The sequence below is a fragment of the Dryobates pubescens genome, chromosome 11 (assembly GCF_014839835.1).
Source record: "Dryobates pubescens isolate bDryPub1 chromosome 11, bDryPub1.pri, whole genome shotgun sequence".
Classification (NCBI taxonomy): domain Eukaryota; kingdom Metazoa; phylum Chordata; class Aves; order Piciformes; family Picidae; genus Dryobates; species Dryobates pubescens.
Genome location: NC_071622.1, coordinates 6,895,983 through 6,919,792, shown reverse-complemented (window position 1 = coordinate 6,919,792; position 23,810 = coordinate 6,895,983). Strand labels below are relative to the sequence as shown.

The 23,810-nt window shown below is 54.9% G+C and overlaps 2 protein-coding genes across 2 annotated transcripts; one reads left to right on the top strand and one right to left on the bottom strand.

Moving 5' to 3' along the window:
• Positions 1 to 17,317, bottom strand: POMGNT1 (protein O-linked mannose N-acetylglucosaminyltransferase 1 (beta 1,2-)). Its single transcript, XM_054165360.1, has 22 exons — positions 17,200 to 17,317; positions 16,059 to 16,232; positions 13,441 to 13,549; positions 12,959 to 13,074; positions 12,593 to 12,658; positions 12,064 to 12,177; positions 10,442 to 10,559; positions 9,978 to 10,076; positions 9,343 to 9,470; positions 8,674 to 8,744; positions 8,296 to 8,371; positions 6,800 to 6,883; positions 6,626 to 6,667; positions 6,362 to 6,420; positions 5,761 to 5,833; positions 5,334 to 5,462; positions 4,697 to 4,822; positions 3,990 to 4,054; positions 3,562 to 3,606; positions 3,269 to 3,404; positions 2,658 to 2,767; positions 1 to 2,381 (listed from the first exon to the last, which is right to left on the bottom strand). Exons 2-22 carry the CDS (start codon positions 16,173 to 16,175, stop codon positions 2,279 to 2,281), a joined length of 1,986 nt encoding a protein of 661 aa, XP_054021335.1. The 5' UTR covers positions 16,176 to 16,232; positions 17,200 to 17,317; the 3' UTR covers positions 1 to 2,278.
• A 77-nt stretch (positions 17,318 to 17,394) lies between these two features.
• LURAP1 (leucine rich adaptor protein 1) lies at positions 17,395 to 21,949 on the top strand. Its single transcript, XM_009901983.2, has 2 exons — positions 17,395 to 17,712; positions 20,887 to 21,949. Exons 1-2 carry the CDS (start codon positions 17,512 to 17,514, stop codon positions 21,574 to 21,576), a joined length of 891 nt encoding a protein of 296 aa, XP_009900285.1. The 5' UTR covers positions 17,395 to 17,511; the 3' UTR covers positions 21,577 to 21,949.
• The last annotated feature ends 1,861 nt before the right edge of the window (positions 21,950 to 23,810 follow it).

The following is a 23,810-nucleotide window of genomic DNA, read 5'->3' as shown; positions in this document are numbered from 1 at the left end:
CTTGCTGGAGGAAGGGGGAGGGAGGGAGAGCAGCACTCAGCGGGCACATTGCTGTGTGCAGAGAGCTTGAAGCCCACCAGTCAAGCCCTCCTATCTCTGAGAGCAGAGCCACAGCCTCCTGGGCCCTGCAGGGCAGGCAGCAGAGAGGGGAACTTGCAATTTAGTCATTCCCTATCCATAGAACCACCTTCCCCAGCCCCAGGAGGAGTGAGGAGGAAGCCAAGCCTGAGCACTGCCAGAGAAGAAGGGAAAGGGGGTGCATTTAGTTCAGGGAGAAAGGAATCTGGGCCTTGGGAACAGAGATGCCAAGAAGGCATCAGTGTGGAGAGCTGCAGAAGTTTTCCAAAGCAAGTTGCAGGAAGCAAGCTGCTTTTTCCAGGAAGAAGCCAAGTCCCTTTCCCATCACACTGGAAGGACCTGCTTTACCCCATGGGCCAGCATAGAGTGGCCATCTGCCCACTGGCTGCCAGAGCAGGATTTAAGGGAAGGGCAGCACTGGAGAGGGCAGGGCTGAACCCAAGCCTGGTACTGCAGTCTCAAGGGTGCCAATCCAATCCCACAACCTCATTTCCCTTCTACATCCATCCCTGCTGCTGGGACAGGCATGCAAGTGGCTGTGAGGGTCAGAATGCCTGCAGTCATGCCAGAGCCGTGCTGCATCCATACAGGGCTCATTTTGGCCAAAGGAGCAGATTTCCTGGGCTCACAACTATTCATTCCTATGCTGGGCAAGGGAGAAAGGAGAGCAACAGAGGATGGAGCCAGCAGAAGAAGAAACAAGCCTCCACGACCGCCCCTGTGCAGACTGGGGGCTGCCAACTCTCCCTGCTGCCTTCCTCCTACCTCCCCCTCCCACAAGCAATAAATAAATAAGTTAGTGTAGTGTAGACCCCAACACTCAGTTCACAGTGAGAAAATGAAGGGCAAGAGCCCCTGCAACCACAGGAAAAGGGATGAGCAGCAAATCCTCCTCCCAAGGGCAAGTCTGACTGTGGCATCCCTGCCCAAGGCTTGGGGACCAGGGCAGAGAGCAGAGGTCTTGCTGCATGGATGACACAGGGAGGTGTACTGAGCCAGGGGACCAGGACTGGCCCCAGTGCAGGGAGAGGCAACATTAGTACCGAGTGGCTGGGGGTGGGAGGGGCCCTGGGGTCCTTTCTAAGGCACGGGAGGGGAGACAGGGACCCCCCTCCCTCTGCATGAGGGGTGTACCACAGCAGGAGAGCCAGGCTGCCCATCCTGGCTCAGCTCCCTGCCGCCCTGCTAGTGACGTACCACAGTAAGGGGAGGGGTTCAGGAGAAGATACCCACTCTGCCTTCAGCAAAAGCTGGGGGTGTCTGGCCAGGGAAGAGGGAGAGAAGGGTACAGTACCACAGTCAAGGATCATACACAGCACCTCTTGCTCCAGAGGACCCTGGTCCATCCTGCCCCTGCAGATGGCAGGATGCCCGATGGCTGCTCCCATCTCGCTCTGCAAGGCACTTTCACCCCCTCTTCCATGACTTTGGGGGGGCTGGGCTGCTCCCCACAGAGAAGGTGGGTGAGGATGGTCTATGCCACAGCACATAGCCTGGTCCACTTCCACCTACAGCCATCTCCACCTCCCAGAACTGCAGAGAAAGGAAGGGGGCACCTGACCACTCTCCCGCCTGTCCCTCACGGCAAGCTCCGATCTTCAGCACCGCCTTTGGCCTGCGAGTTGGGCTGCACCAGTCCCTGCAGCCCAAGAGGAGAAGCCAGTGTGTGTGGAGATGTCCAACTCAGACAGTCTTCAAGGTGCATCCATTGTGCAGAAGACAGAACAGATGCTGGAAGATCCCCTCTTCACGAGTGGGCACAGAGCCAGCCAGGCAAGACTTAATAAATAACACCCAGCTGGTAGGCTGCAGCACTTGCACAGGAGCATGCTGCCTACTCAGGGCCAAAAAGGGAAGCAGAAGTGTTTCTCCAGGCCCCCTCCAGCCCCAAGCTGAGCATCTCCTTCCTCTGACCTTGCCCAGCCAGGGGGCAAAAGGAGCAGCGTTAGTAAAGAGTCTGTGTTAAAAACCAGAAGTTCCTGGGGCAGGGGGTGGGATATCTACAGGGAAGGACCCTGTTCCGTGCCAGAAAGAGGGACATCACAACAGGGGGCTGGAGGGACTCTGCAATCTCATTTTGCAGCCTGCAATGGGAGTCCATGTCCAGCTACCAGCCTCCAAGAGCTGCTGCCACCTCTGTCTCTGCACTGTGGGGGCCTCTGTCTTCACCTGGGTCCCCTGCGCTTCTCAGCTGCCAGTCTCACGTCTGCTCTGCTGCAGCAACTGCTGGCACTGCCGCTGCCCCCTCCTCCTTAGCAGGAGGCTCCATATAGATTGGGGTCACTGATGAGGGCTTCTTGGACCTGCAGATGACAAAAAACATGGCTGGGAGTGGGCAGGGGTAGTGGTTCCCCTCAGGATCCCAATTCCCAACAGCATTGCCTGGCCTTCTTGGCATGATCTTCTTCCCACTGGGGCATTCTCCAGCCGTGGGCATGTATCCTGTCCCCACTCCCACCACACTGATTGAAAAAGGGGTGTGGTATGTCCCAGGATTGGTCTGGGACAGGTGTACCAGGCAGGGGACAATGCCATGAGGAGGGGGAGGTGTCACCCAGATTGCTGTGCCTGTTACTCACGAGTAGGGGGAGGCAGGGACCCCCACCACGAGGAAGTGGTTCTTCTTGCGGAAGAGCCGCCACAGCCCCTTGTGGTTGCCACGGACGTCCAGGTCCCAGATGTGGAGGCACTGCAATGGTGGCAAGAGAGAAAGAGGCATCAGAGCCAGGGGACAGACACCAGGGCCAGCTTTCCCATGGGAAGGGAAAAGCCACCACCCCTGCCCCTCTGAGATCCAGCAGAGGCCTGCAGTCTTCGATTAGGGCGGTGCAGAGCAGCACATGCCCGGCCACCACCAGCAGAGAGAGGAGTAACCCACTCCCACTCCTGCCTCAGGACAGGGGTTTGGTTACAACCTCCAGGCAAGTGATGGAAACTACCAGACAAGATTAGGCCCTGAGGTGCCACATAAGAAAGTCATGAGATCCATCTTCTCCACTGAGTCAAGCATTTATCCTAGATGACCCAGTGCCTTCTGTGAACAAGCACTTTAACATCGCCCAAGGACAGCAAGGAGCCATCTGCTGAGCCGCATCTATGCCACAGGCAAACCCAAGAACAAGAGCCAAATGCCTCCCAGTGATGCCAAGATTAGTGCAGGGGTGAGGACTGGCTATGTCAGGGGCCTCACCTTGGCAAGCTGAGTCCAGGTGGTAAAATCTGCTTCTTGCTCCATCCTGATGAACATGACATAGACCTTGCCCTCGGTGTCGGGCACAAAGGAGTCCTCACAGGGGTTCTTGCTGTGGTCCAAAACCTCAGCCTCACTACAGAAAGAGAACAGAGTAAGAAGGGACCACAATCTCTTCCCTTTTCCCACTGCAGAGTATTTCAGACAAGCAAGCAGTGGCTGTGGACACCTTTTGTCCTGGTTGGTTGCCCCATTATGCCCCATGGCCTCCTAACCTTTCTGCAGGAACCTACCCCAGAAGCCGATGAATTTCAGTCTCGTAGGCGTCCTTCCTCAAGCTGTTGAGGAAGGAGAGAACACAGAGATCAGGGCAGAGTCAGACAGTTTGATAAGCAGAGAAGATCCCAAGATGATCCAAATTTAAGAGTGCCTCAGTGCAGCACTAAAAGGCAGGCTGGAGCCAATTAATGGAGAGCAGGGAGTGCCAAAGTGTCCTGGAGGATGCAACAGCAAAAACATGGCCCTTCAATATATCCACCAGGAGCACAGGGTAGCTGACCCCAGCCTCACAGAAACACACTGCAAGGATTCCCCAGCAAGGGCCAGTGTGCTGGGGCTGGAGGCTAGGGCTGTCGGTCCACGAGGAAGGGTGAGGTTCTCAGAGCAAGGGGACGAGGGTCAAGTCAAACAGCTGCTCCACCCAGATCTGGCCAGCACTCACCTCTCCACATTTTTAAGCTGGACATTTGGTACTGTGTTGAACTTGTGCTTCTTAAAATAGGCTTCCTGGGATGAAAAGAGAGGGAAGGAAAAGAGGGTTCAGTAAGGAGTGAGCAGTACAGAATTAAGCAGGTTGGAAATGACCTTCCAGATCATCAAGTCTAATCTATCACCCAACACCATCCAGTCAACTAAACCATGGCACTAAGTGCCTCATCCAGTCTTATTTTAAATGTTTCCAGTGATGGTGACTCCACCACCTCCCTGAGCAGCACATTCCAATGGCCAATCACTCTTTCTGGGAAGAACTTCTTCCTAACATCCAACCTAAACTTCCCCTGGTGCAGCTTGAGACTGTGTCCTCTTGTTCTGTCACAGGTTGCCTGGGAGAAGAGATCAACCCCCACCTGGCTACAACCTCCCTTCAGGTAGCAATAAGGTCCCCCCTGAGCCACCACTTCTCCAGGCTAAGCAACCCCAGCCCCCTCAGCCGTTCCTCATAGGGCCTTGTACTTGGAGGTCACCTCAAAAGCCCTTAGAATAGAATAGAATAGAATTAACCAGGTTGGAAGAGACCTTCGAGATCATCATGTCCAACCTATCATCCAACACTACCCAATCAGCTAAACCATACAACCTTGCTACTTGGAAAGGTGGCAGAGTCAGGGCTGAGTGCAAGGCCACTGGGTGCTGAGGGAAGTCACTCACATGGAAGTAGCCGTTCATGTTGAGCCCGACGATGCCGAAGTGGTAGGAGCGCGAGACGTCAGGGATGATGCACTCCCGGCCCCTCCGCTGCTCGGGCATCCGCATCCACATGTCCCAGTCCCAGAGCTGGGGAGGAGAAACTGCCACTCACACTCAGGTCTGGGGACATGATTTGGCAATGTGACCGTCCAGGGACCCTTCTGGCTGCCCACCACCACCTTTAGCCCCTTCGGTCCCAGTCAGCTCTGGGGCTGGTTACACAGCTCTCAAGCTACTTGTCTGCTCCAAGGCTATTTTGCTTGGGTATATTCCCAGGCAGAGCCAGGGCCCTTCCAGAAGCTGTATTGACAGGGACTGGGTGATGACCAGGAGCTGCTGATGAGCAGAGACAAAGATGCAGGATCACAGAATCAACAAGGTAGGAAAAGACCTCAGGGATCATCAAGTCCAACCTATCATCCAACACCTCATGACTAACTAAACCATGGCTTCAAGTGCCACGTCCAGTCCCCTCTTGAACACCTCCAGGGACAGGGACTCCACAACCTCCCTGGGCAGCACATTCCAATGGCCAATTACTCTTTCTGTGAGAACTTTCTCCTTAAGACAGAAGACAGGGCCCTTCTAGGGTACTCACCTTCTCAGGGGTTGGCCACTTTGGCTCCAGCTCATCCTTGTACAGGCTCTTTCGGAGCACCCAGCCCAGGCCTGGCATGGTCTCCACACGGTACAGGAGCGAGGGGTCCTCAGCTGTGTGCTCATAGCCCTATAATGTAAATTCAGCACCCTGAATGCACCCCTGTCTCACCAAGAGGAGGCATCTTGCTCTACTGAGGGTCTCAGCACAGGAAGCAGGGGACAGCCACTGGGAAGCACACAGGCATGGATAGGAGGGTGATTTGAGGGGCCTTTCTGAACACCCCAGGTAGTGGTTTGGGGACAGACCCATGTAGGATGATAGTCTGGGGGACACCTTGCTTTAAAGATTGAACTTGGACCCCAGCCTGACATGGGAACATCACAGTGCAGAGGTGTTCCCACTCCACCACCCTTCCCTGACCTACCTGGTCATTCCAAGCTGATATGCAGTACAGGCTCTCGTCCTCCTCTAGAAGGTGTATTGACTGGCTCAGAAAGCTGAGAAAAGAGTTGCCCAGTCCCTGGTCAAGCATCCTTCCCACATGCAAACCAAGGCAAATTCTCTATCAAGAGAGAAGCCCCCTCTGAAAGTGTTGGGACTAACCCATCTCATGGGCTAAAATAGCTGATGCTGGTGAGATCAGGGAAGGAGCACCCCAGCAAGCTGGGGAAGGGACAACATTGTCTCTGACTCCATTGGTGTATCTCCTCCTTAAGAAGAAACAGGAGTCCTGTTAGACACTGTCCCTGTCCTGTTGCTATGGGGCAGTCCCAAGCATGTGTACAGACTAGGTAAGTATCCCCAAAAAAGCAAACCAGGAAGAGATCCCAGACCCCAGAGCCACCCTGCACTAAGTGCCAGGACAGTGGATTCAAGACTCTGCAGGCAGAGCTCAGTTATGGCTACTGCCTAGGGAGTGCTCAGCCTCAGACAGGTGAGCTGCAGCATGGCATGGATCTAGCCTCTCCTGACAACCAGAAAGCCTCTAGGAAATGTCTCACCTAAACAGAAACCCACAGCTTTACCTGAAAAAGTCAACAGAAATGTCAAGATCTTCTTCCAGAACCACAGCAAATTTAGCATCCTGTAAGGCAAGAACATCAGAAGGATGGAGAGGAAAAGGACAGAGCAGAAAGACCAACCTGCTTGCGTTGTTCCCTGCCCCAGAGGATTGATTCCAGCTCCTGGGAGATGAGGGTCACAGATGTCTCTCTCCCAGGAAAACCCTGCATTGTCTTGCTCCCACAGGCAAGCAACAAGACAGGATGCAGCCAGAGGTTCTCACTCACCGGGAACAGGTTGAAGGTTGCAGTCAGACTGGCTTTGTAGTGCTGCAAGAAAAGACAGATCGTTGCCTGTGTTAATACCAACCTGACACAGATGAGGGGCTAAGCCTGCCTCCCTCAAATGCTTTCCCATGTTCCAGGAAAGCACTCTCCCAGAACTTGGGAAAGGTTTCTCACCTGGGAAACTCTGGCATTTTTAATGCTGATGGGAGTGTGCTGGATTCCTGAGAGGCCAAACAGCTCCACAACATCCATGGGCTCCTGCAGTGGAAGATACAAAGCTCAAATGCAAGGCTCTGGATACATTCTCCACCAACTCTGCCAGTATCAGCTCCCTGAGACAAGAGTATGCCTATGCAATCCCCTGCATGTGGCTTTCCTCTTGGGGGCAAGTGAGCTTAAAATGATGCCATGCTGTGGACCTCACAGCAAGGAACTCACCAAACCCTCTTGGCCCTTCAGTCCTTGAATAGTGCCCTAAGTTTCTGTTGGCCCTGCCAGTTTGCAGGGCCAGAAGTGTATCCAAGAATATCTGAGATGCCCCAAATTCCTCATCTCCAACTGACAGTGCAGAAAGAAAACTGCTATAGCCAGGAGCACCTACCAGCTGCTTAATATCAAGACCATGATCAACTTCATTTTCTCTCTCAATTGCCAAGAAAGGGACATCTCTGACTAAGCACATCAGCACTGGGGTGAGAAGTAATCCATATCTGGGCTGGCATTCTCTATCCCTTTACTGTCCATCCCACTCCTAGGCACAAAAGGGAGAAGGAGCTCCCATTGCACCAACTGTTCCCCCTTTTCCTGGAATCTACCACAGCAGCACAACCATCCAGGCTGCCCCTTTGTAGCTAAGGGATGCTGCTCCAGTTGCCATGGCAATGGATGCTGCTATTTTAACCACACTGATGTGCTACAATAAAAGCTTGCATGAAGAAACCAGGTCCACCAGCCCCACAACCTGGCTGTGGTGGGAGAGGCCTGCCAAGGAATGAGCCTGTCCCCTTCCTCACCCCCATCACAAGGCAACCATAAAATATCTCACAGCCTGTTGCAGAGATGAGGGCTACTAAGATCCCACATGCCTGTCCCAGCACACATCCTGCTGCCAGAGAGCCAAGGCTTGCAGTGGGATACTCCAAAGTTTTTTTAAGGTTGAGCTGATGGGAAGGTCTTTGCTCTCTAAAGAGCCAGTTCTCCCCTATCTGGCCTCAGTTTTCATGAGCCTTGTGAAAATAGACCATTTAGGGTCTCTTCACTTCTGAGTGTGGATCTGGACAGGCACAGCTGAACTGGTTTTGTTCTACTTCATGCAAGGAGATGGACAGGTGGTGTTACTCTCAGACCCTGCTCAAAGGGCTGGTGATACTCAGTGAAAGAAGGTGATGGGGAGAGCACAGCATGGTAAATGCATTCCTGCACACTGGCCCCCTTCTGACACTGGAATGACAACCCTGGGCTTTGGGAAAGGCCAGGACAGCTTTATCCACTTCCCATGGTTTGGCCAAGCTGACTGAATTTGCATAGGAGTGGGCGAGGAACAACATGATCCACTGCAGGAGGAAGAAGGGGCTCATTGTCTGCCACCCACCAAGGACTGGGTCAGCATCACTTACTCTTGGCTGGGGAGCCAAGGACCAGGCTACAGGGACCTCAGGGAGTGCTCTCACCTCATAGTACCCATCGATGAAGACTGTGATCATCTGTGGATTGACGCCCTGAGCCGACAGCAGGGAGCGCAGCATCCTGGGGGGAGATGGAGGGGCCTGAGTGCAAAGCTCCAGTGGGCCCAGGCCACCCAGAGGGGTATGGATCCCTTAGGGTGGGGGAAGGGTGCATGATTACAGAACAAGACCTACTGCCCTTGGGCTCTTCCCCTCTTCCCTTTCCCATGGCCAAGGACCCCAGGCTCTGTCCAAGCACGTCTGCCCACATTGCTCATGCAACCCCAGGAGGAGGCTGGATCCTGACAGCAGGATGAAGGGGAGGGCTTGAGCCATGTCTGGCCCTGTGGCACAGGGAGAAGCTGTGTCCCCAGGAGTGCTTACCTGTACAGGTAGTTGGGGCGGTTCCCTGCAATAACAGCTACAGGCACATCAAAGACTTTATTGTCCTTGAGCTGCAAGAGTAAAGAGTGTGTGACTGGGGTTGGAGGAGGCCATGCCAACCAGAACGATTCTATGCCACTGAAAGGAGGATTCAGGGAGTAGGGATCACTCTTGCTGTTAAACAGCAGAGCTGCACAGTCCTAGTCCTTAGCTCAGGACCACAACAACAAAGTGGATCTCTGCTCAGCACTGCTGAAGACCCTGCCAGTTTTCTCCCCTCACTGCCATCTCAGACACAGCTCCCAAATCCCAGCTTTCATCCAACTGGAGACCTCTACCCAAAGCCTGTGCTAAGACAGCAAAAGGCCATGATAGCTGCTCCATCTCCAAACACCCAGGCTATGCTGCTTACTCTGATGTCCCTAGATCCCTAGATGGTAAGCTGGCAGCTTAGGGCAGACAGAGCAAGGGAACAAACCTTCCCCAACATGGCCTGACCATGCAGATTCACCTTACCTTTGCTGGGGTTAAGAGCTTGCCATGGGGGAGTCTTCACCACTCAGAAAGAGCTTAAGTAACAACAGGGCTCTGAATCTGAGCTGCAAACATCTGGTCCAGCCCAGCCCTCCCTCCTGGAGCCTTCCCTGAATACTCTGCACCTGCACTCACAGGATCAGGGTTGAACTCAATGGGTGTGGGGTCTTTGCAACTGCAGACACTGCCATAGCCTTCTACTTTGCTGCAGAACCTCTTCCTGCGGCGGTTCAGCTCGGTGTCAGGCCAGTGGCACTCAGCATCTGGAAGCACCAAGGAGAGAACAAAAAAAAGGACAGATTGCTCAGCCCCATGGTCTCATCTTGAGTATTTCAGGCTGCACTGCCACACACATGCTTCCCCCTACACTCAGCCATCAGCAAGCCAGCCCTGGATGGATCACCAAGCAACAATTCTGGATGCCAGATATAACCACAGAAGCACTCAAGCCAGCCCCACCTATGGTCTCTCTGAGCAGTAATGGGATGTGTTTGAGGCCAACAGCCAGGAAAGACCAGACCAGGCCTGGTTTGGAGAGGTGACAGATGGCCAGACCATGTCCCCATTTCTTGACAATGGCTGGAACTGCCATGGGAGCAGGAAGAAAGGAAGCTGCTCTCTTATTTTAAAGGTTATCATCCCCACCTCAAACAATCTTAAATCCATCCTGGGAAGCTGCTACCAGACCCAAGGCTTTGGCTCAGAAACACAAAGAGCAGCAGGCAGACACCTCCCAGAGGTACCTGGCACTGCAGAGTCAATCTTCTTACCTTCCACAGATGTCAGATGAACTTCTGTCTTCAGCAGCACAGGGTCACCCCACGTAGAGAGGGCAGGCGACTTGGCGTGCTTCTCCCCATACACTTCACCTAGAGCAGGGACACAGGGTCAGGACTATCTGGAAGGGCCCATCCCTGCCATGCCAAGGCATGACTGGGGCTGTAATTCAGCATGGCAGTTTGACAGTTTTTCCCCATTGGCCTCTGGAGAGCTGCTGAAAGGACTTCCAACCCCTCCCTTGTCCCTGGGAATGGAGTTTCTGTTCTCTGTGACCTGCTCTGTGCCCATACAGTGTGCTGGGGATGGGCTGGATTTCACAGTATCACAGTAACTAAGGTTGGAAGAGACCCCAAGGATCATCAAGTCCAACCTGTTCCAACAGACCTCACAACTAGACCAACACTAGACCACTAGACCACAACTAGATTTGTTCTCACCCAGCTGCTAGACTCACCTCCCTTCTTCCCTGCAAATGTCCACATGTCTCTCCAGCTCAGAAATGGTGCAACTTGGCTGCCCAGGCTTTTCAGGACATTCTTGGCTGTGTCCTTGAGGTGAAAGGAGCCTTCATCCTAGAATAAAAGATAACTGTTCAGTTGAGGTCTGGCTCCTGATGCTGACAAGGAAGAACTCCCATTAGTACCAAAGACACACAGAGCCCACATCTACCCTTGAACCAGTTTAGCCACAAACCTCCAAGAGCAGGTTGTTATGCTTTCTGTGCCACTAAACTTGCTGGTTGGTGGCTTTATCATGACTCACAGGGATGTCAGAGGAGCCATGGACTACTGTTTCCTAAAGACCAAACTGTTCTCAAGTAGGGCTATGTGTTCAGCAGCACTTCACACTGCTAAACCTGAAACCTTGAAGAGCTGCTCACATAGCAGCCCAGAAACAGCACAGCTCTCAGTGTCATAGAATCACCAAGGTTGGAAGAGACCTCAAGGATCATTGAGTCCAACCTGTCACCACAGACCTCATGAATAAACCATGCCACCAAGTGCCACATCCAATTCCCTCTTGAACACCTCTAGGGATGGTGACTCCACCACCTCCCTGGCCAGCCCATTCCAATGGTTAACAACTCTCTCACTGAAGAACTTTCTCCTCACCTCCAGCCTAAACTTCCCCTGGTGCAGCCTGAGACTGTGTCCTCTTGTTCTGGTGCTGGTTACTTGAGAGAAGAGACCAATCCCCTCCTGGCTACAACAACCCTTCAGGTAGTTGTAAACAGCAATAAGGTCTCCCCTGAGCCTCCTCTTCTCCAGGCTAAGCAACCCCAGCTCCCTCAGTCTCTCCTCACAGGGCTGTGCTCCAGACCTCTCCCCAGCCTCGTTGCCCTTCTCTGGACACGTTCAAGAGTCTCAATGTCCTTCTTAAACTGAGGGGCCCAGAACTGGACACAGGACTCAAGGTGTGGCCTAACCACTCCAGAGTACAGGGGCACTATGACTTCCCTGCTCCTGCTGGCCACACTATTCTTGATACAGGCCAGGATGCCATTGGCCTTCTTGGCCACCTGGGCACACTGCTGGCTCATGCTTAGGTGGTTGTCAATCAGCACCCCCAGGTCCCTTTCTGTTTGGCAGCTCTCCAGCCACTCTGACCCCAGCCTGTAGCTCTGCATGGGGTTGTTGTGGCCGAAGTGCAGCACCCAGCACTTGGACTTGCTAAATGTCATCTTGTTGGACTCTGCCCATCTGTCCAGTAGGTCGAGCTCCCTCTGCAGAGCCCTTCTACCCTCTCACAGATCAACTGTGAAGCCTGAAACTGGGACCCAGAAGGGTCCCACCACATCCTTATATTTCCTCATGTCCATTCTCCACCTAACCTCGTGGTTACTGGTCCACACTGACACATTTGCTTCTTGCTTTCATGCCTTACTGGGCACACACCAGTAGTAAAAAGGGAGAGCAAGAGGGCAAGGCAAGTGATCCTGCCTGGGAGGCACAGCCCAGTGGGAATGTGACATTTAGACCTGGGAGTGCCTGATGACGTTCAGGAGGTAATGGTCCAGAGGAGCTTTAGGGCATGCTAACTCAAGGTGAGCTCCCTTTTGACACTAAGGTCATGTACCTTAATGGTGAAGATCAGGATCCGGCCTCGGGCGACCATGTTGAGGAAAAGCACCATGGCTTCATCTTCATGTGGAGAATAGGTGTCAAAGACTCTCTTGGCCATCACATGACCCTGTTGGGATTCAAACATCAGATACATCTGCATGCTCTATGGGCAGGACATGCAGAATCTGTTGTGGAAGCCTCAGTCCCTGAACAACACAATATGCTACTTTTCTGGTACCTCAGCAAGTCAGGCCCCAGGCAAGCTCAGCTTAGGCTTTCATTCATGACAAAGTGCACTGAGGTCCATGGGACAGCATCAGCCAACAACTCCTCTCCTGCCTGCTCCCCAAGGACAGCGAGGTAAGCACAAGAGAAGCACTGCAGGGCCTCTCTGGGTGACTGTGTCATGCTCTGGAAACCACAGGCAAACAAGCATGTGGGGACTTCTCTCCTGGCTGCCCTTTGCCTCATGGACTCAGCAGTTACAAGAGCAAGGCCAAACACTACTCAGTAAGGGACACAGACACAAGGGGATGCTTTACCGTGGCCTGATTTAAGACGATGACGTGGATCCCTCTTCCCTGCTCCCGAGCCTCATCTTCCAGGACCTGCAAGTGAAGAAGTGATGAGAGCCAAAAGCCAGGACTTCTTATTCCCTGCCCATTCAGCACAGCAGAGACACCAGAAAAGGGGCAAGTCCCTCTCCTGTGACATTCTGGTTTTGCTCATGGCAGTGATGGATGCCAGAGAAGGCTATGCAGGATAATTCCAAAGTCCTTCAGGCAGGAGAGAGATCCACTCCTGACCTTCCTGCTACCCACTGAAGTGCTCCCACCCACTGCTTGAGGCTTCACCTTTCAGCTTCATCCAGCATCTGCTCACAGGGACAGCTAGCACTCATCACTCACCGTTGTCCCATCCACAGCCACGTAGACCTTAGACCGACTGGAGTACACCTCAACATCCAAGACCTTCTTGTTGCTGACAGGGTGCCTAGGAACCTCCACATTCAGCATCTCATCATCTACAGGGAAGAAATGCCCAGTCTCTGGCAGGCTTGTCCCTGCTTGGTGCTAGCCCAGCCAAGCCTCCAGAAGATAATGCCCACCAGGTATCTCAGTCCACCAAGCCGTGGATCAGAATCTACGGAATGGCAGGTGAGGGAAATCCGAAATGGCAACAGGTCTGGCCCCAGCTATCCCACATACACCTCTGCAGCCAAATGTGCTGAAGCCTTGAGCAGACACACCAGGAGTGGCAACAGCCTTTTCTGTTCGTTTTTCTTAAACCCACATGCACAGACCTGCCTTTCATGCTGCAGATGGTCACGAGCTTGCCCCAACTTCAAGAAATCACTTCCTTCCCTCGGTTTCCTAATGCTGCCCCTCACCATAGTCCTGTGCAGACTCCTCCTCCTCCTCATAAGCAGCTCTCCTGGTGTCCAAGATCAGCTTGATGTTCACAATTACAGTCACAAGCAGGAAGAGGACAGCACCTGTCTGCAATGCAGGATACTTTGTGTTAGCAACTTGTAAGTAACAACCTCAAGCAAAGGCTGCAGGGCACCCCAAGGAAATCTTGCAAGGGATCATAAGCATCTGTCATTTCCCTGGGGAAAGGCAAAGGGAAGGAAATACAGATGACTGAGTTTTAGGGTGAAACACTTGCATCAGCTGGAGAGCACAGACTTCTTGCTACGTGAGAATTAACCCACTTCCAACATACCCCTGCTTCCAGATCTGCAAGCAATCTCCTGCTAAGGTACTGCACCAAAGCTGAGGGTGTCTGCAGGCAAGGAGTTTGGTAATTCAGAGTTACAGCTCCCAGGGTAACCTTAGCTCCTGCCTCTCCTGCAGCATCACTGCTCTTGTCTCTCTGCAACCAGAGGATGTATTCAGGGTACTCAGCAGGAGAGAAGAAGCTGTGTGACTAAAGCAAGGCATTGGGAAGAGGTCTGACTTCAGGAAACTGCACTGTACCAGAGGCTGCAGCCTTACTGCCTGCAGCAAACTTCAAGGCAGTCCATGTGGATGCTGACACAGGGGGCTATGGAAAGGTCTGGGGCTATGGACACCACTCCCTGTGATTATCACCATTGCTCATGGCCTTGCTGCTCCCAGATCAAGAGGGGGAAGAAAAGACTACAATACTGCTGCAAGCACTCATATTTAATTAAATGCATTTTGCTCCTCTCTTCCTCACTTTCAGACTTTATCCTGGTATCCAGACCCAGTGAAAAGCAGCAACTACTCCACACTAAAAAGGCCTTTTCTGAGACAGAGCCACACAGGAGGAGGACTTGAACCACAAACATCTGATGTTGGGAAATAATCCACCTACAAGTGTAAACTGCAAGAACATATCTACCCATGGCCAAGAGGATGGTCTTAGAGCTGCAATGTTGGCCTGGGATGTAGGATTCAAAGACAAGATTTCAGCTGAAGCAATTTGTCTTTACTTGACCCAGGGAGCTTTGTAACCCAGGGCCCATGATCTTCATGGTGGAAAGGTGACAGCAGCATGTTGTGGCTGCACAGCTCCACATGGGAGCAAAGTCCCTAACCCAGTAGCTACAGCCCTGACACAGCCCAAAAAGGAGGCCAAAAGCTGCCCTGGACAGTCACACAGCAAGGGAAGGCTTTGCTATTGGATTTAGGACACAAAACCCCAAGTAGCCATTAACCCCAAAGCTAACACTGCTGCAGGGCTCCACCACCAGCCCCCATGCCAGGAGGAACCAAATTGGTTCAAGAAGAAACTGAGGAAGATGGAAAATCAGCAATAAGACAGGATGACATAAATGTCACTGTGGCATTTTGGCTTGTTCATTTGCTGTTCAATCAGGGTAAGAGCACTTTTTGGGATCTATGCACAGAAAGCTTTTAATTAGGAAAGAACCTAGCCTTGGGCTCGTGGCAAGAAGAAGGCTGTGCCTGGTGGCCAGCAGCAAGGCCACCTTACCAACATCTCCAGACCTTCCATCCTGGAGATGTAGGAAAGCAGCCTTGGTGACTTTGTTAGGCAGCAGAGAGCAAGACCAGCAGCCAGATCTATCAAGGCTGGCTCAGTCACAGCTGCAGAAGGGCTCAACTGCTGCAGACCTGCCTAATTCATACCTGCAGCTTTAGTTTACTGTATTTCAAGCCGAATTTTCATCTGTTGTAAGCTGCAGCAGTACCATGAGGGACAGAGATGACAGCAGACAGACTCTAGCCCACTGCCCCCAGTACAATGAACAGTGTCAGCCTGAATGACCAAACCCTGGGCACCACAGGGGACACAGAACTGAGCAGTCTCCCTCCTCAGGGAACCCTCACAAGCCTTTGTCCTGCCAGGCATATGCAAAATCTTCCCCTGCTCCCTCCCACAGGAAGAGACTGCCAGATTTTATGAGCTCTGCTCATGTCAGGAACAACCCTTATCTGCAGCTTGCTGCCACAGGGCTAAATCCTTCCTGTCCTTACATCCCCAGACACCCCCAGGACACTGGCTCCACCAAGGATTAGCTGGTTTACAGCACAAACGACCAGGCCTGAGGCTTTCCCAGACACCAGCTGTCTCTGGGGCACGAGATCCTGTTACCCAGTCCTATTTCCTCTGTCCACCTGTTGTGCATTATACCAGTCTTGGTTTGCAAACCAAACGGGGCAAGAATGGTTTCCCACTGCAGGCCGAGTCTTGCTTGCACTTGGCATGGGTATGGAACCAGGAGGGAAGAATTGGTCAGGTTTCCAGCTGAAAGCCTCCCAGTGACACCAGGATAATTGCATTTCCTGTCACAGCCACCCAATAGGTCCATTGGAAGGGGCTGCTAAACTGGCAGACCCTCCCACAAACCAGCACAAAGCCATCAGAGGTGGCTTTTCCAGGGCAAAATTAGCTTTCCCAGCATGTTAGGGTCACTCAGGACTGCCAGCAGACCCACTTCCATCTCCACAGCTGCTCCATGAACTTGCAAATCCTGCAGATTATCCCTCCTAATCCACCATGACCCCGAGGGTGACTCACCTGGCACAGCTTCCGCAGCGCACGCTGGTTCATCAGCTTGTACTTCCAGGCCAGGTACCAGCTCCGCTTCTTGTGGGCTTTGGCAGCAGGGTTGGGCTTCCACTCGTCCATTGCCATGGAGGCTGGCAGGGGTCAGGATGCACTCTGCTCCACTCTCATGTCCATCAGGGCTCCCTGCCAGGATGGGATGGGTGCAGGGTGAGAAAGGCAAGCCCCTTCAAACCTTCTCCCCAGGAGAGACAGGGCCTGGCACAAGCTGCAGCCATGAACGGCACTTGTAACACAAGCAAAGGGCCCACGGAGCCTCCTCACTTGCCAGCACCCCCAGCCCCACAGGCAGCAATACAGGAGGCCACGGATCGCTGGAGGACTGTAAGCAGGGTGAAGGGAAACCTTAGAACATACGAGCCTGTCAGGACCTCTGTTTCGGGCCAACCCCTTAGCAAGACTGCTGCAGTGCGGTGGGCACACTCCCACGCTCTGGAAGAGAAGAGCGGCCAAGAGGCTGACCAGCAGGAATGACAGAGGTGCCATCGGCTGTCCTGCGGGGTCCCTGGTAGGGAGAGGCACCATGCCCACCTGCAGCAGCAGGGCTGTGAAGCAGCACCATCGCCGGCTGCAGGGACGCAGCCAGCCTAGACACGGGGACCACAGGCCTGACGGAGATCCCGGCACCCCTGGGGCTGAGGGGCCCTGCCGGGGTGAGGCCAGGCTCCCCCACGCAACCTACTGGGCCCGGGGAGGGATGCAGAGGCCCAGCAGAACCGGCCCTGGTGCTCCAATCAGGCCCCTCCTCAGCGCGGAGAGCACCAGTTACGGGTTGGAGAGCTCACAGCAGCTGCCGGAGGAGGGAGAGGAGGACCGGGGGACCAGGAGCGCTCAAGGGAATGCCGGAGAGGGGATGGACGGGTATCGCAGGCACACAGGGCTGTGAGGAGGGCTTGCGAAGGCAAGTGGGACGCTGGAGGGGGAAGGGAGAGCCAGGCATCCAAGGAGGGAGGCAAAAAGGAGCGGCGGCCCTCCCGGAGCAGGAGCGGAGGATGGGGAGTGCTCAGGCGCTTCGCGACAGCGGGGAGCCCGGGGGGTGGGCGGGAAGCCGGACGGCGCGGCCCGGAGGGTGTGTGCCGGCCGCGCTACTCACGGTCCGCGCGGTGAAGCTAAGGCGGAGCGGGCAGAGGCCGGGCTGGGCAGGGCCCGGATCAGCGGTGCCGGTGCGGCGACCGCCCCGCGAACCCTCAGCGCCAGCGGAACCGCGCCGCTTCCGGCGCCGCAGAGACGCCGCGAGGGGCGGGGCCGGGGCCATCCCCACCCCCGTGCGCCGCTCTGCGCTCCCCGGCGGACCTTGCTGGTGCGCAGGCAGGTGGAGGCGGGGGGCGGGCCCGGGGCGGGGCCGGGGCTCGGTGCGGGGTGACAGTGCGGCCGCCGCCCCACGCGGCGCTGCCGCCCCACCCGCATGGAGGTCGGTGGGGAGGCGCTGCCCGCCGACCTGCGGGAGCTGGTCGGCAAGGTGGGACGGCGGCCGCCCGCCGGGCTGCTGCGGGGGCTGCGGGCCGAGACTGCCCCCGCACCGCCGGCGACAGCACCGCCACCAGCACCGGCCCGCGGTGCCCGCCTGCCGCTCGCCGACCGCCTCCGGGCGCTCCGCCTAGAGCTGGTGAGTCCCGCCGCACCGAGAGCACTGCTTGACACCCTCCGTAACTGCCCGCCGACCCCCTCAATAACTGCGTGCCCCCCGTAACTGTCCGTGTTCCCCTCCAACGGTAGCTACATCCCCTCGGTAACTGCCTGCCCACCCTGGGGTTACGGTCCCCTAATAATGCCCCGCGTTTCGCTTGCATTCTGGGGACCCTGCCACCTTTCGCGCTTTCCTGTGTGAGTTAACAGCCTCCAGCACATGCCCTCTACTCCCCTGGTCTTCTGCTTCCCGGCCCGCGGAGCATCCCACCCCGCAGGTCCCACGGACCCTTCTATCCACTTCTGTTCTTCCTCCCTCACTCCACGCACTCCTCTGGCGCTGGCTCCGGCAGAGACCGAGGTGTCCCAGAGAACAGGATTTAGGGTAGGGACCTTCACCAAGGGCATGCTGGCGGGTCCCTGTCCCCGTCTCCCCTCCCGCCCCGTACTGGGAGTCACCCCTGGGTGACACGGCACAAACATCACTGGGAGTTTTCCCGGGGTTCACTTCCTGATGAGGCTTCTCCAGTGGTTGGTGAAGGGTTGGGCTCTGCTGGCAGCCTTTCCCTAAAACCGTGGGAGTGCCGGTGGCAGTTTTCTTGCCTCTCTCTTTTTGTGGAGGGATCAAATCCCGATGATGCCTGCGCCTGCGGGAAACGTGGCGAGATTGGGCAATGGGTTCAAGTGCTGCTGGGGGAAGGGACGCTCCCACGCACACTGGAGCGGGAGGGAATGAGTGTGGTTTCCATAGGGAAAGAGCCTAAATATACTGACGCCCCTGCCTGCCACCTGGGGGGCCGGGGTGCTCTGCACCCGTGCCTTTGCCAAACTGGTATTCCCCATCCAAGTAAAAGCTTTCATCTTCCCTCTGCTTTCATCCTCCCTCTGCAGCAGCTTCCAGGCTGCCCTCTGATCAGAGTAGAAAGGTCCTGGGTTGCTCATGGAGGAAGCACTAGTGGTGTTTGCCCTGCCCAGGTGCAGGCAGGGTCAGCCCATGCTCTGCAAGGCCTGGCCTTGGCCGTGCGTTATTAACCTCAGCTCACAAAGGCTTTTTCTTCCTTATTTTTGGCTCTTCTTGCTGGTTTGATGGAGAAGCGAGGACAACTCTCACCTGGGGTAGCAGCCTGGCAATGGCACCTGGGTGCCCAAACCCCAGCACAGGGCTCCCCCTAGCTCCCCATCCCTGTGAAGAGAACCCAAAATCTGATTCCCCCAAGCAGAGACCAGCAAACCAAATGCTCAGAGTTGAAGCTCTGAGGAATGGGCGGTGAGAGAAGATGGCAAATTCCCATTCTTACCTCTTTGTCTGAGGAAGGTATTTTATCCATGGGGCTAGATATCTTGAGGGGAGAAGGTGCCTGCAGGTTTCATGCATGCTGGGGAGGGGAGCAGGGAATATATTCTCCCTGGAGGATGCTCTCTACCTCTGCCTGCCCCTAGAGAACATGAGGAGTGCGACAGACCCCAGTTTGGCTGTTGTTGGTATGAGATTGGTGCTAACTGACCAGATCAGACCCATCACCACCACATCTGGAGAAACACAGAGAGCAGCTGGACCTAGGCTCTCTCCCATGCTAGCCTTACCTTGCTGGAGAAGGGGGCTCTTGGAGTGCAACGGTGGGGTCAGGCTGGCCAGAAAAAGCAGCGAATCAACAGACAACTCTTTGCAGCAAATGATATGGGAAGTGGGGAATGTTTTCCCACCCTTTGCTCTTGGGATGCCTTCCATGGCATCTCTGAAAGCCACAGCTGCATGAGGCAGAGAAAAATAGGGAACCTCCCCATCAGAGCTTTCCAGCCTTCCTCCTCCCGCGTCTTCTCCCTGCCAAGGCCAGATGCTTTAGCAGCGTGTGCAGAAAAGTCCATTGTAGGCAGTTTTTGAAATAACTTGCCTAGAAAGGAAGTTTCTGCACTTCAAAGCCGGCTCCTGCTCCAATCCAGGCACATCACTGCTATTATTTATTTAAATCCAGCTTGAGGAGGGGAGGGGAGGGGGATGTGGGGTTGGTGTTGGATCTCTTTGCCTCTTTTTTTCGTGTCCTCTGGACTGAGGAGTGTCACATGCTAAAACCCTGGCCAGAGTTTTCCCAGGCTCCTTCCTCAAATGCTTTTGTTGCTGTGCTTGCTGTGGGACCGGAGACAGGGGTCTCAAGAGACCAGAGGGTCGCTCATGGGCGGGGGGTGACTCTGAGGGCACCGGATGCTGGGGACCTGGTGCTGTGCTTAGGAGTGATCCCAGGGGACTGCACGGATTTCCATCGCAGCTTGCCGGTGCTGGGGATGGGGTGTGTTTGTGGACAAGCCCATGGGCATAGACAGCTCCCAGGCTGCCTGTACCTGTCCTGCAGTGGGTTTCTCTCCCTCTCCCTCCCACGGCTGCCTTATTCCCTTTCCTGGCAAAATATTTGCGTGCCGCGCAGGGGAAATCCAGTGGCTTTTGGCGGCCAGTATCACACAGACAGGAATGTCTTGGCATGCAGGGCTTTCCGTTAGGAAAACAGATGTTTCTGCAGCAGCTCCAGTTTTGCAAAGAACTTCCCCAGGCTCAGAGGGGCAGGAGTCTGCAAGGCAAGCGGTGTGATCACCAATATCTGCCCCCTGCATCGCCTTTCCCTCTTTCGGGAGTGATTGGTGTCTCAGGCTCAAAATCCTGACATGTCATGTGGTCACCAGGCTTGGAGTAGACCCTTGAAGTGGGAAAGTAACTGCATGAAGGGACCTGGCTGAAACAGACCAGGAAGGTGCTGATGGGTCAGACCCTTGCCCTAATCAATGCCCCTGCCTGGTTCTCTCGCCCTACCATCAACCTCTCAGAGCTTGGGGAATGCTCTGCGCTCAGTTCTGCACCCGGTGCCTCCAGGTCCTTGCTTACCCTGTCCCTGTAGGACACAGCCTTCTAGATGTATTTTCCCTGGGGAGTTGTTGGCTGGTGGGTGCCATGGTTGTATCCCCAGGTCTTGGAAAGGGTCCCCTGGCATGGTTGCCTGCTGGATGTTCCCACGTGCTGTGCTGCTCATCAGGCAGCTAGGGAGACCTGCAACCACCACGGTGACACTTCTGCTGGGGTCTGCTGGAACTTGGGTCCCTTGGCCACCAGGGTTATCTTCGCTCCCCGCCCCCCTCACAAACCCCTTTCTCTCTGTCTTCCCACCAGGCCTACTTGCGAGCAGTTGACGTGAAGATCCTGCAGCAGCTGGTGGTGGTGAACGAGGGCATCGAGGCAGTGAAGTGGCTGCTGGAGGACAGGAGCACTCTGACCAGCCGCTGCAGCAGCCTGGCCAGCAGCCAGTACAGCCTGGTGGAGAGCCAGGAGGCCTCGCGGCGGGGCAGCTGGGACAGCCTGCAGGACCCCAACGACAGGCTGGACAGCATCTCTGTCGGTAGCTACCTAGACACGTTGGCTGATGACATGGATGAGTATTCCCAAAACGCCTCTGAAACCGCCACTGCATCCACGCCAGGCAGAGCCCTGATCAGGGTGGAGCAGGATTGGGTCAGGATTGACCCTGAAAGGGGTCTTGCAAAGCAAGAGAAGGGCAAAGCAGAGCATGAGTGGCCCCACATAGACCTCTCCCTGCCTGGGCTGCCCCAGGATGACCCCTTTGCTAAGGAGCCCCAGGTGGCCAACGGGTATTTGGACCAGCATCCCTCCTCTCTGGAACCATGCAGAGACATCAACTTGCCTTCAGGGGCTGGGGAGAAGGCGGGGAAGGGGAACTCAGGAGGGAAGGCTCGAAAAGCCGAGGCTGACTATGAGAACTGCAAACTCAACAGCAAACTACACACGGAGTACGATGCCCACTGGCGCTGGCTCCAGTCTCAGGATGATGTTACGTTCTTGTAGCTCGTGGCTTTGCCTTCCCAGTCCAGTTCTCCCAACTGGCCTGGTCTACATTTGTCTCTGCTTGGGAAAGTTGGGGTGGCTGGAGAGGAGAGGGCCGCCTGGCTTGAACGTGTTGCGCTGTTTCTCTGAAGTCCCCAACAGTGTTTGGTGATGCAGCCCTAAAGGATGGGGTGCCTACCCTGTGGTAAATTTCTGGGAGAGGTGGGATGAGGTAGTCCCCATAAATATAGTCCTTTGCTCTGGGGTGATGCTTGTAGGTAGTGGCTGGTCACTCTGTTGTCCTTGATGTTGGTGGCAAGGAAGAGTTGATCAGGAAACCTGGGACAGTGGGACTCCTGGGACCTCTCCCTTCTAATCCTCAGCCTCCTATCTGCAGAAATGCTGGATCTGCAGGATGCTTCCCCTAAACTGGCTATGTAGAGAAGACAGGAGATGCTCCCAAGCACCACAGCTTGGTGGCACCAGCATGTGAGGTGAGGGCAGGACCATCAGCAGGGCATCCCTGTTGGATGTGCTCATTTCCATTGTCATCTTCAAGGCCAGTGTCCGTTCAGAGCAGAGCTGACCTGGGGCTGACCTGGGCACCTGGGGTTTGGTCACAGCACATGACAGATGCTAACCCCTCCTCCTGTGTGGGTGGATTTCTGCCTCTGTGAAGCTGATCTGAAGAGCAATCAGGGCGGTCACTATAGCTGCTCCTGTTGGGCTGGATGACTTTGTGCCCTACAAAGGAAGGACAATGGTACAAGTTTCCCTTCCTGATGTGATTACACAAGAAGGGCAAAGTACTGGATGTGAGACAGAGATCCAGTTGTCCCAGTTTGTTTCTGGACAGTCTTCCAGCTCAGGACCAGGTCTCGCAGAAACCATGGGATGTGACAGCATGTGGGCAGCCTGGCAGAACCCATGGGGCTCAGTCTCCAAAAGGCTCCTGCTTTCCCCTGATACAGTGTCACAGGGGTGACAGCCGGGATTCTCCATCTGTGTGATGTATGGCACCGAATCTCTGCCCTCTACCAGCAACCAGAAATGGGAGGCTCCTCTGCCAGAATGGATTTGGAGTGACCCTGCCCTGGAGACACCTTCTCTGTCCTTTCAGCCTTGGCTTCTGCCTGTGCCTTTTACTATCTATCTACCATATCTCCCAGCACACTCCTTGATGGCTTGTAGAGCATGGCTTGCAGCTGGAGCTGGGTGAGAGCTTGGCCAGGACCTGCTGCCTTCACCAGACAATGCGGGAAAGGACCTGAGCATCCTGTAGCCCCCTGCTTCAAGGAGAGCGGCTCTTTCACGTGCATGGACTCACCTGGAGGGTCCTGGCTTCACAGCCCATGGGTGCATCTCTCCCTGGCTGAGTGCTGTGACAGCTTTTCTCCTGCCACAGTGCTGTGTTCCCCTGCCTGCATGGGCTGCAGGCTGGCTCTTTACTTGCTGGGTGGTGGGAATGAGGTCAACATCTCTTACTGTCAATGAGAAGCTAGGAGAGAGGAAAGACTTGTCTGTAACTATTTCTAGACGTGAGATATGAGCTTACTGTGGTTAGGAAGGTGGTTGACTGCACAACAGGTTCCAATTGTGCCTCTGAAGCAGCAAGTCAGTGGAAATTACCTTCCGTGCTGAGACCCCCCGAGCACTCTCCTTCCCCCTTCGGACCTTCAGAGCATCCTGGATGGACATGAAGAGCAGGACAACCTCCAAAATTCCCCAGAGACAGCATCTGCAAGGACTTGGAATCCCAGCAAAGGAGGACTGGGTTGCCCTACACGAGCATCCCTCCTGGCTGCCCCCGGAGCAGCTGTGCTTGGCTTACTGTTGCCTGTGAGCAGCTTGTGGCTCCCTGCATAGCTCCACTACTGCTGCTGATACACCATGTCCCCCAAGGCTGGCTGTCCCCCGCTTTCTTGCTAGCTCTGCATGCAATCAATCAGCTGAGGGTCCCTGGGGGTGACAGGGTAAGGCCTCCAGCACTGTGTTAAAATAATTCTCAGCAGAAAAATAGCAGGCTTAATAAATGGTAGCGTTTCTCCCAGGCCAAATGGTTGTTGCTTTGCTGAGCTTTTGGGGTTTCTAGGGGAAGGGCTGAGGCTCTGGGCTGAAACTCCCTGGGGCTGCTGGCAGCTCTGCAGACACAGCAGTTTAGCCCCAGTCCTGAATCAGGCACAGACCATGTGTTCAGGGACCTTTCCCTTGTCACATCAGGGTGGTGACACATAAAGTCATGCTTCCTGACCCAG

Coding starts and splice junctions, on each gene's coding strand:
- POMGNT1 (XM_054165360.1), bottom strand. CDS start 16,175: ATGGCAATGGACGAGTGGAAGCCCAACCCTGCTGCCAAAGCCCACAAG. Junction 3,405..3,561: donor GAAATTCATCGGCTTCTGGG/GTAGGTTCCTGC, acceptor CTCTTTCTGTAG/TGAGGCTGAGGTTTTGGACC. Junction 2,382..2,657: donor GTCCCTGCCTCCCCCTACTC/GTGAGTAACAGG, acceptor TGTCATCTGCAG/GTCCAAGAAGCCCTCATCAG.
- LURAP1 (XM_009901983.2), top strand. CDS start 17,512: ATGGAGGTCGGTGGGGAGGCGCTGCCCGCCGACCTGCGGGAGCTGGTC. Junction 17,713..20,886: donor GGGCGCTCCGCCTAGAGCTG/GTGAGTCCCGCC, acceptor TCTTCCCACCAG/GCCTACTTGCGAGCAGTTGA.